Source organism: Tachysurus fulvidraco, chromosome 6, assembly GCF_022655615.1.
Source record: "Tachysurus fulvidraco isolate hzauxx_2018 chromosome 6, HZAU_PFXX_2.0, whole genome shotgun sequence".
NCBI classification, from domain to species: domain Eukaryota; kingdom Metazoa; phylum Chordata; class Actinopteri; order Siluriformes; family Bagridae; genus Tachysurus; species Tachysurus fulvidraco.
In genome coordinates, this window is record NC_062523.1 from 18,862,472 (window position 1) to 18,875,847 (window position 13,376).

At 39.2% G+C, this 13,376-nt stretch overlaps 1 protein-coding gene across 2 annotated transcripts in view; it reads left to right on the forward strand.

The window, feature by feature from the left end:
• The window catches only part of gli2a (GLI family zinc finger 2a), a 56,461-nt gene extending 46,943 nt beyond the window's left edge, over nucleotides 1-9,518 (forward strand). For both annotated transcript variants that reach the window (XM_027164633.2, XM_027164634.2), the window contains 7 exons: nucleotides 853-960; nucleotides 1,790-1,918; nucleotides 4,210-4,359; nucleotides 4,859-5,023; nucleotides 5,149-5,430; nucleotides 6,332-6,668; nucleotides 6,783-9,518. In XM_027164633.2, coding sequence (XP_027020434.1) covers nucleotides 853-960; nucleotides 1,790-1,918; nucleotides 4,210-4,359; nucleotides 4,859-5,023; nucleotides 5,149-5,430; nucleotides 6,332-6,668; nucleotides 6,783-8,947 — 3,336 coding nt within the window. In that variant the 3' untranslated portion in view covers nucleotides 8,948-9,518. The remainder of the gene's footprint in view (nucleotides 1-852; nucleotides 961-1,789; nucleotides 1,919-4,209; nucleotides 4,360-4,858; nucleotides 5,024-5,148; nucleotides 5,431-6,331; nucleotides 6,669-6,782) is intronic.
• Nucleotides 9,519-13,376: the final 3,858 nt, after the last annotated feature.

Below are 13,376 nucleotides of genomic sequence, written 5' to 3' on the forward strand. Positions count from 1 at the left end.
TTCTTGCGTGCATACACACACACACACACACACACACACACAGAAACACGCACACACACACAAACACACACACGCACACATAAACACACACGCACGCACACACACAAACACACACGCACACACACACATGCGCACACACACACAAACACACACACACGCGCGCACACACAAACACACACACACAAACACACACACACGCACACACACACACACGCGCACACACACAAACACACACACACGCACACACACAAACACACACGCACACACACACACGCGCGCGCGCACACACACACAAACACGCACACACACAAACACACACACGCACACACACACACACACAAACACACGCACACACACACAAAACACACACACACACACACACACACAGTGATGAGAAACACATTTCCCTTGCTTTTCAACAAAACCCTGTCAGTTATTGAGTTATGGAAAACATTGGCCTACACTTTACTCTAGTGGTTGGGTGGGATTTGGAAGATATTCCCCAACCCCCACTCTTTTTCTTCTTTCTCCATGAAGGAACTTTGTGCTCTGAGAGAACTGTGTGTCATGTTAAGAAATTCATCAGGAGATAAAACTCTGCAGCCTCACGCTCTGTAGGTTATAAGAGAATTTATAATCTCATGAATACACTTCAATCTTATGAGGGTGCTCTGAATTGTTTAGAATCGAATTGAGTTGTTTTTGAAACATGGGATGTTTAACATGGCGTGTCTGCAGACCTAAAATATTTGTTATTGGCAGAAACTGCACTGCCATCATGATACCGTCATTCAGTTTACTTTTGTTTTTTATGGTCCGTTCTCTTCATTTCTCTAATGTTTGTACTACCAGAATGCAGGAGGAGACCCAGCAGTCAGCAGTACAGTCAATCCCATAACCAAGAGGTCAAAGATGAAGACAGAGGTGGATGGGACATGCCCTATCTCCCCTTGTTCTCAGGTATAAAGGTCAAAGTGTTCATTCAAGAGTTGGTTAGTCTTTTTTCTTTTTTTCTTTTTTTTTTAGTGGGGGGTGTTAACCTTTCTGGCATTTTACGTACTTATTAATCTATTTATTCTCACAGCATTCAGGTGGATGATAAATTCCACCTGTGACACAACAATCGCTTACCTATTTTCTCCATTATATCTAGGATGTAAACCGTGCAAGAAAGAGTTTATACTGGCAAATCTGCTAAATATTCCTAGTCTGACACAGCTCATATACTCTTTTTATGCTCCTTTTTGTGTTTCATTTTAACTCCATTGTTGTGCTGTGGTGGTATGATGTTTACTGATGCTGACAAATATAGTAGGAGAGCTTTTGGTGCCATCATAGCAGCATCTACCCTTAAGAACTTGTTTGGGTTACTTTTAACCTCACACATGGCTACCCTTTACTTTCCGCCATTTGCTACTAAATAAACCCATTGGGTTTTGACTCCCTATCAGACAAAATGAGTGAGCAGACAGGAATATTGGATGTGGCTGTAAAGCATTCTACCCACTCACCACATTAGAGAAGGCTTGGCCCATTTAAGTTTAATACCAGAATCATTAGAGCTCAGAACCATTCTAAACATTCCCAGACTATGAGAGGAAAGTACCCTGCAAAACAACTCCAGAAAGATGGTAGAGAGTCAAAATAGTGTTTACTAAACAACTAGTGTATAAACTCAAGTACAACGTTCATAGTACAACTAGGAACAACAAGATAATGTTATAAAACAGTTAACACATCAGCACTTTGTTTTCCTACAGCCTGACTATGTATATGACCCTTTTTACAGGATCATGTGGAACTGAGAGAGGAACTGGATAAGGATGAGTGCAAGCAAGAGCCTGAGGCAGTGTATGAAACCAACTGCCATTGGGAAGGCTGCTCTAAAGAATATGACACACAGGAGCAGTTGGTGCATGTAAGTAACACTGCTGTTCTTAAGTATATGTCAAAATGGTATGACTTTATGAGTCAAAATGAACCAAAATGTTAATTTAATATTAGCAGATGTTTAGTTACAACTCAGTACAGCGTCTGTGTGTATAATTAGAAAACTGAAAAAACTATTACAAGAAGAAATAATAGTTAACAATTAGAACTGAAAAAGCTTAAAAGGCCAGCCTGTTTTTATAAGAAGCCAATTCATGCTCCTGTTATTGTTCACTTCCTGTCGTTCTCACATGTGGAGAGAACCGGGTGCTGGTCCAGAGCTAGTGCTGGTGCTGGTTCAAAGTTGGTTTCACTGGCGATCCTTCTAAGAACCGGTTTGCCTTTCCACGGACTAGAGAACCATCACAGAGTCAATTGTTACGTCACTGTATACGTGTCATGTTTCCCAGCAATGTTATCGCAGCAGCAGCAAACACATACACAACATCAACAATGGCGGATGTTGCTTTACTGTTAATGCTCATGGCTTTGTGAACCTACATTGGCATCCAAACGCAGCAAATCCAATGTGTACGTGCAGCTCCATGTAATTTGTATAAACGGAAGTTGTAATCGAGAAAGTACATAACATTATTTTATAACTAACACAGAAAAAAGTTAGCCCTAGCATGCAGCTGCCTACTATAATGTGTGCTTATAATTGATTAAATTGGGGTAAAGTAAAAGTGTATTAAACATTAGTATACTTAAGGTACATTATCAAATGCGCTAACAGTAGCCCCGCCCACAGCCCCTGACGCAAGCGGTTCTTAAGTCTAGACCAGCAACATTTTGGTGCTACTTAAGAACCACTTTGCCTGGTTCAGAGCCGGTGCTTTGGGTGTTGAAAAAGAAAGAACTGGTTCTAAATTAGGCTCTGCCTCTGAACCAGCACTCAAACTGCCTCAGTGGAAAAGGGGCACATGATACTTAAACACATCCACTGAAACACACTCAGGGGCTCAGTCTCTGTTATCCCCCCTGGACGTTGACCTTGCTTGGGGCCCAGCACTAAATCTGTCTACATGCGCAGCTCTGATGCGGCTCCCCCAGACATGGCACCTCAGACAAGCCACCCTGTAATTAACAACGCGTTCTCAACACCATGACAGAAACACTCACAACCAGTCAGACTCACCAGGACTAAACACTCTGAGCCTGGGTAGATCCTCACAAAGATTGGTGGCTCAGCAGGGTTTCAGGGGTCAATAGTGGTGGCCTCTGTTGGTCCTCCCATTCCAGGCTACCTATATAGAACATGTCTGAACCAGTCTAAATGTTTGTATTTTAGCATGTATCAAAACTTCAGAAGAACTACAGAAATGAAGGCATAGTGTGATAATGCATATACATGTGATAAATATACATACATTATTATATTAATTCTTTATACTACTCCTTATGTTTACCTTTTGTTCTATGCTTCTTTCTGCTTTGAAACAAAGTCCATTGTAAAAAGTGCTATACAAATAAACTTGAATTGAGTAATGTTTCACATAGTGTAAGCGGTGGCAGAAAGTTGGTAATGCAAATTGAAAAATTATTATTATTAGAAAAGAAGAGGAGAAGAAGTCTTATTTTTGAACATTGTGTTAAGAGACAAGAGAAAGAAGTCACACTACTCTTCCCACACTACTTGTCCCCTTTGACCCTTAAGGCTTTAATGTGTGGTTTCCATATAAACAAATTACACACCTTCAGAAAGAAAAATATGGCATGGTATTTGGTTTTATTTGTTGCAAGTATTCATTCTTCATAGCTCTAAATTATGGTTTATGTTCAGTATGAAGAGCATAAGCCTGAAAATGGATGTGTAGTTTAAAAAAAACAGAAACAATGTATTGTACTGATTTTCAGCTATTGTATAAAAAGAGAATACAGAGAATTACAATACATTAGTTTGAACTACCCAGCATGAAACTTAATCATATTAGTATAGTTCATTTGAGTGAAAACTGTTTTTAAAAGGTTGGATCTTTTTGGAAGACTTTAGTATTATTTGTAATATGAAACTGGGGATTTCTGTGCCCTCTGGTGTGTAGAATGCTCTTTATGACCACTTCTGCCACCATAAAGGATTTCAGCTTTCTTTTCCATGAATAAGTACAGTTTCCATCACACATGTTTGAATGTGATGAAATGAAAGTCCTGTGACCCTCTGATAGCTGGAATTTTTTTCAAAGCATAAGATGAATTACAAGCTGAATCACCATTGTCGCTGCAGTGAAACAGAGTGTATTAAGAGTGAACTATAGCTCTAACACACTTCTCTCCTTACAGCACATCAATAATGACCATATCCATGGGGAGAAGAAGGAGTTTGTGTGTCGCTGGGTGGAATGTTCAAGAGAGCAGAAGCCTTTTAAAGCCCAGTACATGCTGGTAGTCCATATGCGGCGGCACACAGGAGAGAAACCTCACAAATGCACAGTAAGTAAGAAAGAATCAGGTTCAGTGATTGTGCAAACTGAAAAATGACTATTATCTCCAACAGTATGTCAATGCATGCAATTCTAGAAATTATTCATACTTATTAAGTAAAAATTATTATTATGTAATAATGTTATTTCAAATAAAATACCGCAATACAGCACAATGAGTGCAATAATAATGTAATACTTACTTGATTGTATTTGCTTAAACAAGTATTTGCTTGAACATCTTGAATTATATGTTTCCAATCTCCATGCACATTTAAATGGGCAAAGATCTTGTTTGAATCTAAGCTTAAGAAATTAAGTTTGAGATTAGTTTAACAACGATACTACTAAGGCCTAGAGTCTAAGAATCAGACAATTCTTTGACCTAGTTGCACAGGTTCCTGTATGATTTGCCCATCAGTGACTCACACAGAGCAGTACATACACAGTGAAAAAACGGTCAGATCTGTTTTGATGATGATACTGATACTCATTCACTATCTTTCCAGTTTGAAGGATGCTCCAAAGCATATTCTCGTCTAGAGAACCTGAAAACCCATCTGAGGTCACATACAGGAGAGAAGCCTTATGTATGTGAACATGAAGGCTGCAACAAGGCTTTCTCTAATGCTTCAGACCGAGCCAAGCACCAAAACCGCACACACTCAAATGAGGTAGTACTACTGAGATTTGTACTCTATATTTCCTTTTAGGACAAGAAAAACAAGTAAGATTGATTGCTTTATTCATCAAAAATATTGAAAACTAATAAAAAAATTTTTATCTTATGTTTCCCAAGAAACCATATGTTTGCAAGATCCCTGGTTGCACTAAGCGTTACACAGACCCTAGCTCGCTCAGAAAGCATGTGAAGACGGTTCATGGTCCTGAAGCGCATGTCACAAAGAAGCAACGTGGTGATGCTCCTACAAAACCCCTACCACCTAAAGGAAGTGGGGAAAATGAGGCCACCAGTAAGCATACTGGAAGAGGATCAGAGGAGTTAGCTGAAGCCAGCAGTACCAGCAAAGGTGTGGAGGATGGCCTACAAGTCAAGTCCATTAAGACTGAGAACACAATGGTAAGAAAGTAATTTGTTCTAATAAATTACTGTACTAATCTGAATACATATTTAACCATGGTATTTAGCAGCACACTCAATTAACACCCGATACAGTATTATTATACATACTAATGATTTTCCTTTTAATATCATTTTTGCTTTATTAACACTTACTTGGTTGACTCTTGAATATCTGCCATGCTTTAAATCATATGGACAGACTTTCCTCAGGTGAGTGTAATATATATATATATATATATATATATATATATATATATATATATATATATATATATATATATATATATATATATATATATTGTGTTCTTCAATGTGAAACATTCACTTTAATCCACTACAGTTGAATTGCATGTTTTTTGTTTTTAATATTTAACTTTATGGTCATATCACTTAAGTTATTTTTATGTTCCTGCATGTATTTTTTATATACCACCTTATATGCTGCAGATATATGTTACAGACTGTATTTTAACACAGTTTTCCACAAAAACCCACATTTCTGTTTCTTACATAGAACCATTCATCTCATCTCACCATATTCTTTTCTGTTCCATCATTACCCAGGGAGCTGCCAGTTTGCTCTGTAATGCAATGATAAAAGTGGTCTAATTAATATTCAGAGACTAGGACTGCTGTGTGTTTACTGAACAAAAAGCATCACACTGTGATCAAGAAGCACTTTCTAGTTTAGACTTGGTCAGAACTCATTTACATCACTGAAGCTTAAAGTTTGAGCAAACAGATGCAATGCAGTTATTCATGCATGTTATATTACCATTTTGTCAGAAGAGATTTTTTTTCTTTTTCCCTTTTAAATGTTGTTACTGTAATTATTTAAAGGTTGAAATTATAAAAATTTTTAACATATATAAAATGATTAATATTCCACCCATTTTAGATGTATCAGACCAGCCCTGGTGGTCAGTCATCGTGTAGCAGTGACCGGTCACCGCTAGGTAGCACCACCAACAATGACAGTGGAGTAGATATGGCCATGCATAGTGGAGGCAGTTTGGGGGACCTGTACACTCTGGATGATCCCCCTGTGGTAGATTCCACAGGTTCTCCAGGAACTTCATCAGGAGTAGGTCTCCAGATGCGGAAGAACAGGGGAGTTCTTTTGCATCTTGATCATATAAAAAAGGAGAAACTAAAGACGATGAGAGACTCCTGCTCCTGGACAAATTCAACTCCTCAAGTCCGAAACACCAAGCTGCCTCCTATACCATCTCTCGGTGAGTATGATAGAATACACTACATTTGAAATGTGACATAGGTAAAGACTGAAAAAACTGAAGACTGTGAAGGCTTAAGAGAAGCTCTCATTACTCTGCTTTCAACCCTTTCAGGTTCTCTGCTGGAAAGTTCAAGTACAGGCTCTCAAAGTGTTGGCACACCATTGCAACACATTGGAGATTTACCCTTGTGTGAAATGACAGTACTGAATCAGATGAAGGAACGTAGAGATAGCACCACAAGCACTGTGAGCTCAGCCTACACACTTAGCCGCAGATCCTCAGGCATCTCACCTTGCTACTCCAGCAGGCGCTCCAGTGAAGCCTCACAATTTGGGGGACGCAACCACAACATCAGCTCAGCAGACTCTTACGATCCTATCTCTACTGACCTCTCACGCCGATCTAGTGAAGCCAGCCAGTGTGGTGGAGGTACTTTGCCAAGCCTTCTCAGCCTCACCCCAGCCCAGCATTATCGCTTAAAAGCAAAATATGCAGCAGCCACTGGGGGTGCGCCACCTACACCCCTGCCCAATATGGATCGCATGAGTCTTAGAACTAGGATGGCCTTGTACAATGACTCTCAGGATAATGCAGCTCATTTATTCCAAGCCCGGCCTGTAGCTACCTCAAGGCGCTGCAGCGATATGAGTTACGGAGTCCCTGGTATGATGCCTCATGAAATCCCAAGTAATATGCCTAGAAGAGCTAGTGACCCTGTTCATCGGACAGCTGTGGATCCTCTCTCTTTGCCACGTGTTCAGCGCTACAACAGCATGAGCAGCATGAACTCTTCTCGTGTGCCTCAGGGTGATCTTTATGGCATTAACCTGCAAAACAACACATTTTCTGATGGCAGCCTGCATCGTCATGCCTTTAACCCAAGGCCCCCAAGCATCTCAGAAAATGTTGTCATGGAAAACATGGCTATGGATGAAGCTGACCAAACAGAAGAGGATATGGTGCTTCCAGATGATGTAGTGCAATACCTCAGGTCCCAGCATGCTGCCTCATCTCAGGATACTGGTATGACCTACAGTGGTGGTCAGCCACAGGTTTTCAAAAGCAATCTTACCTCCCAACAATACCAGCAACTCTGTGGGCAACGACGCATGGCCTTGGTTGATGGTAACATGAATCACATAGAGCAAATAATGCCCTCCTGCCAAATCAGCCCAGGTTCCCAGCAGTCTTTTCCAGCCTCTGATAGTGTAAATAAGAACCACATGCCTGTACAGTGGAATGAAGTCAGCTCAGGTACAGTGGACAATGCAGCAAGATTTCCAAAGCAGCAGCTTCTCAGGGGCAACTTGGCAGTGGTCCAGCAAAAGCAGAACACTGGCCCTTACCAAGGCTTTGGGTCAAATCAGCAGTCTGCACCACTCAACCAGAATTTGGCTGTTCCACAGCAGGGTTACTCACAGAGGAACACTCAGAGGACAAATCCCATTCAGCACTATAGGCAGTCATACATCAACCCCTGTCAGAACCTTAATGAGCAAACCAAGCCACGCCCTGGTTATAAACAGGAAATTAACCGCAATCTCTCATTAGGAAACACCTACCAGGGTCCAGTACGCAATAGCATGGCTCTGCAAAATCAAGAAATGCAGAATTACAAGTCTGGCTACTCACGCCAGGAAAACCAGCGGAATTATATGCCATTGCCCCAAACAACTAATCAAAATATCAGCAGAGTTTTTCAGCCTAGGCCTCTACCTGAACCAAAACTTTCAAACAGGCATCACGCAGGTTCAGGTTTACCCCATCATGCTGGTTATTCTATGTCCAGCACGACCTCTGATTTCAACTCCTCTGAGGCCAGCCCAAAGAGACCTTCTGGAAGTACTCATATATCCAGTGGAGATAGCACTGTGTACTATTCATGTGAGGTCAAAATGTTAGACAGAAACGGAGACTATAATTCCCCAATGTCTCCTTCTGCCAGTCAAGCTGATTATACTACAGTGGCTTCGATGACATCTCCTGGAATCAACCAAGTTTCCAGCACAGTGGACTCTACTCAATCTACTGAACATACTCAGATAGACTTTGACACCATGTTGGATGATGGAGATCATTCCAGCCTGATGTCTGGCACACTGAGCCCTGGACTCTTGCAGAGTCTTTCACAGAATTCCTCACGACTCACTACTCCACGCAACTCTGTCACGCTGGCCTCTGTGCCAGCAGGTATCAGCAACATGGCCATCGGTGATATGAGCTCTATGTTAACTGCCCTTGCAGAAGAAAGTAAATTCCTAAACCTGATGGCTTGAGGATTAATGCATTACAGCTCTTGAACACTGAGAAAGACATTTAACAGACTGTGTTAAGTGATATTTCTACCTTTTGTATACATTGTATGAATGACACTATAGATATATGTGACACAGCAGACACTAAAGTCCAATGCCGAACAAAATATGTACATATATTTTTAATGAGATAAAAGCACTGATATATTACAGTGAAATTTACAGAAGTTTAGGTCGGCAAAAGCAAAAGCCTGCAGTACAATTGGAATGAAATGTAAAGTTCTCAACATGGCATATATACAAGTCAGAAAGCCATATGTTTCACTTATAATGAATCATTTAAAAGCTGTCCAGGGTAATGTGGTCTCAAACCAGCTTTGGATATATCAAGATTCCCCTTCCTTAACAGTGCACTTAGTAGGGGTTCGGCCTTCACACAAAAAGAAACACATTCAACAAGTATTAATGTCCTATCCAATTGTATGTAATCTTGTATTGAGTTACAGTGTTACATATTTGTGTTTTATTTCTTTTTTACTTTTTTTTAAATAGTTATTGTATGTTATGTGCATTAAATTTTGTTAATTACTCACTAGCATCACAAAGTAACTTTTTTTTTTGAATGACAATATTGGGCAAGGGTATAGACCAAAAAAAAATAAAATAAAAAAAATGCAGCTACACTCTGTAATAATCTAAATATACAAATAAATAATAGGCATACTTGATTTCCACCACTAACACTGCCTAAGTGACTAATTCAGTAGCTGGATTTTAAGCATTTCCTTTTGAATGCTTGGCAGCATTGTGTAAGTAAATAGTTATTAGCTTTCAGCAGTTAATGGTTCTACCAGGAACAGTGAAGTTGGAATGAAAAAATACTGTCAAATCAAGTCTGGTTATGGAGATTGACACAAATTACAACAATGACTCAGTAATCCATGGATGTCAATTCAACCCTTTATAATAATACGGGAAGGGACTCCCTTTTGTGGCTTGTTATTAAGCATGACTTTATTACAGTAACTGACTACTAAAAGATTTAAAGTAAGGAGGAAGGATAAACTAACCGGTGACCTCTGTTTTAGATTTGTTTCTACGTTATAGCGACTCCCAGTGTTCAAGCTAAGAATTTCTTAAATTAACTTTATGTCAAAAATGGCGGCTGGCCTGTTGACCCCTGGTATAGTCATAGTCCATCCAGTGGTTTATCATGGAGTACGAGGATATCGAACAATAATATTATTGTTATTTTGATTTTATTGATATTACACCATGATGCTCCTAAACTATAATGTTGGGAAGGTGGTATCTTGGTGTTCAAGGTATTAGCCCACTGATCAGAAGGTTGTGAGTTCAAAACCCAGGGCCACCAAGCTGCCACTCCTGGGCCTCTTAGCAAAGACTGTAACCCTTGATGTCTCAGCTCTTTAATTAAGAAAAATTTCATACAGACATCTCCACAGGTAAGAGAAATGTCCTTGTCTTTGCAAAATTCTGATTTATTGTTTAGGCCTCTGACATATTTAGGCTTTTATTTTTGTACTTAATATATTTTGTGTATAGAAATAAGCAAAACCACACACACGTTCAGGCCTCTGTATCTTATGTTATAGGTTATCTGTATGTAATACGTTATGTTAAATGTGAGCACTATAAGAAAAAGGCTGGATTAGTATGGATCTCATGGAAGGGTCTTTTCAGAAAGAATCAGGCATACTAACACAAACTGATAACTTAGAATTGAAGTACATTGTAGTTTCTTTTTATAGAAGTAAATTATTACAGAAGTTGGTGAGGACAGCATGTTTGGCCCTGATAACTAAGAACATAGAATTGAAGGATGGGCATAAAATGGACTCTGAAGTCAGTTTTATAGTCAGGGGCATGGAATCTTAAACCTTATTATATAGGCTAAACAAGTATGTATGACCAAATACAACTTACATTATTCATGTACATACATTTTAAATATGCACTTTAGATTTCCATCAAAACAATAGATAAAGAATGTTATATAGCATAAGGAAGTATGATTTGTATAGTGTTTTAGATGAATGTATAAATAAGTTACTGTATATCATATGTTCGTATTCAAATCATTGTCAATGCTGTGAACTCTCTGAAAGCCCAGGGTACATTAAAAAAAATCAAAAAACATACAGAGCAATTTCTATAGTACGCATAAATAGCTTATTAACAGTGGCATGACTCACCTACAGAGTGAAAATTCTACACTTGGAGGGCAAGAAATTAGGAGAGATGTTGGGCACTGAAGAGGTGGCAGCATGTGACAAAATGGTTTCACTTTGACAGCATATTTTCTTAAGGATTTATTTGATCCAACATCTGTTGATTACTTATGCCACTGAAATTCCATATGCACTTAAAGAAAAGATGAAGGAAAATAGCTCGAGGGTAAGAAACATTAGACATAGCAAGACCTGACTGAGAGACACTGTAACGATGAAAAGTTACACAAATATTACAGGTGGTAAATGATTTTACATGAAAGAGCTGGCTGAGTCAAAATGTGTCCTGACATTCTGGACAAAAACATATGAAACTACAACAAAGGCGTTTATATCTCCATTCAACAGACAAAGAAGTCTGCATGCAGCTGTCCCTTTCATTGGGTGAAAGACAGCTGGGGAAAGGCAGCTGCTTTCCGTGCGGCTGGACACCTAAAAATACTTAAAACTGCTCATTTAATCAAGCAACTCCAGTCATAACTGACCCATTCTATCCAGGATACTATAAAATAGTATTAAGATCAGTTAATACTTGAGGGCAAAAGGTCAGAAGAGCTAATAGGGAAAATGGTCTATAGTAGGAAGAGCTAGGAAATGAAAATTAATTTATACCTTGATAAAACCGCTCATATTACTTGAAATATAAAATCAAGTGAAATCAAGCTTTATTGTCATTTCAACCATGTATCACTGATCCAGTACTAAGTGAAAAGAAATAGCATTTCTCCAGGACAATGGTGCTACAAAAAACCCACAGAGCTACATAAAAACAAAGAGCTACACAGAACAACTCAGTGCAAGCACTGAAAAGTAAGTTGTCTTAGCCACATAAAGTGCATAGTGTGCAGCTCATTGCAAGACAAGAGACAGTGCAGACAGTCAATGCAATACACTACATGATATAAAATAGGGCCGACCAGTGTGCAGTCTGTAATTGACCATGTAGTTGTGCAAAAAGCAGATGTAAACAATAAGAGGACTCTTGTAAACATACATTAGCAGCAGATGATGGCAGCAATTAAATAGAGATCTGTAAAACCAGCATTGATCTTTTACTATAATAATGGATTTTAAGGAAATATTGCGAATCAGACAGTAAGTACATTAATAACTCTAATTTGTTGTTTCAAGGCTCTGCATAATGTGATCCATTTGACCAGACTTTCATTTTCACTTTCACCTAGATAAGTGTCTTTCTTTATCAAAAGTAATTTGAGAATCTGCACTCTTTTTTGGATCAGAGGATTTGACCTTGGTCAGGATATGAGGCACACAGTAGTAACCCCTCTCTACTCAACTCACCAACACTTAAGACAACGGGACATTGTAGTTTCAGATTCTTTACATTGTACACACGGTCATAACAAGCTGCTTGAAGGGAAATGTGTAAGATATTTATGTGATTAAAAACACAAATCCTGGGACTAAATTGGTAAAAAAAAAAAAAAAAAAAAAATGCAAGAATTTATAATGCAGTTTTGTATGTATACTTTTTATACACTATAAACAAACATGTAGCATTACTGCCTCATCTGTCAGGTGACACGAGGTAAAAAACGAACCCAAATGCAGGATAGCTAAAATAAACGGGGATTTCTTAACAAAAAACACAACATGAAGACACGACAAAACAACCAGACATGAAGACACGACATGAAGACACGACATGAAGACACGACATGAAGACACGACATGAAGACACGACATGAAGACACGACATGAAGACACGACATGAAGACACGACATGAAGACACGACATGAAGACAATAGGATTCCGCGCTGCACAAGGCAACGCGGCTCAACTAAATAATGCTGATAATCATGACACATGAGGGACAGGTGTGCAGAGGGAGGAAAAAGAGACAAGGGCGGGGCAGACACGTGAATACCAAACATAAACAAAAGGCACATGGCCAAAGTCCGAGCTGAGTCCTGACATCATCAGGGTTCTGGTTCAATCCTGAGCTTGGATTACTGTCTGGGTGAAGTTTCACATTAACCTCATGCCTATGTGGGTTTATTTCTACCACCCAAAAGCATACAAGTATGTAGCTTTGTTAATCTGACTTTTCCCCTAGTTTAAATGTGCACATGTGTTGTGCCATGGGATGGACTAGCATCTTATCCATGGTGCATAACCGTCCTGTCCAGGAAATATGTGTGGAGATTATTATAACCGTAAAAAGGGGACTACAGTG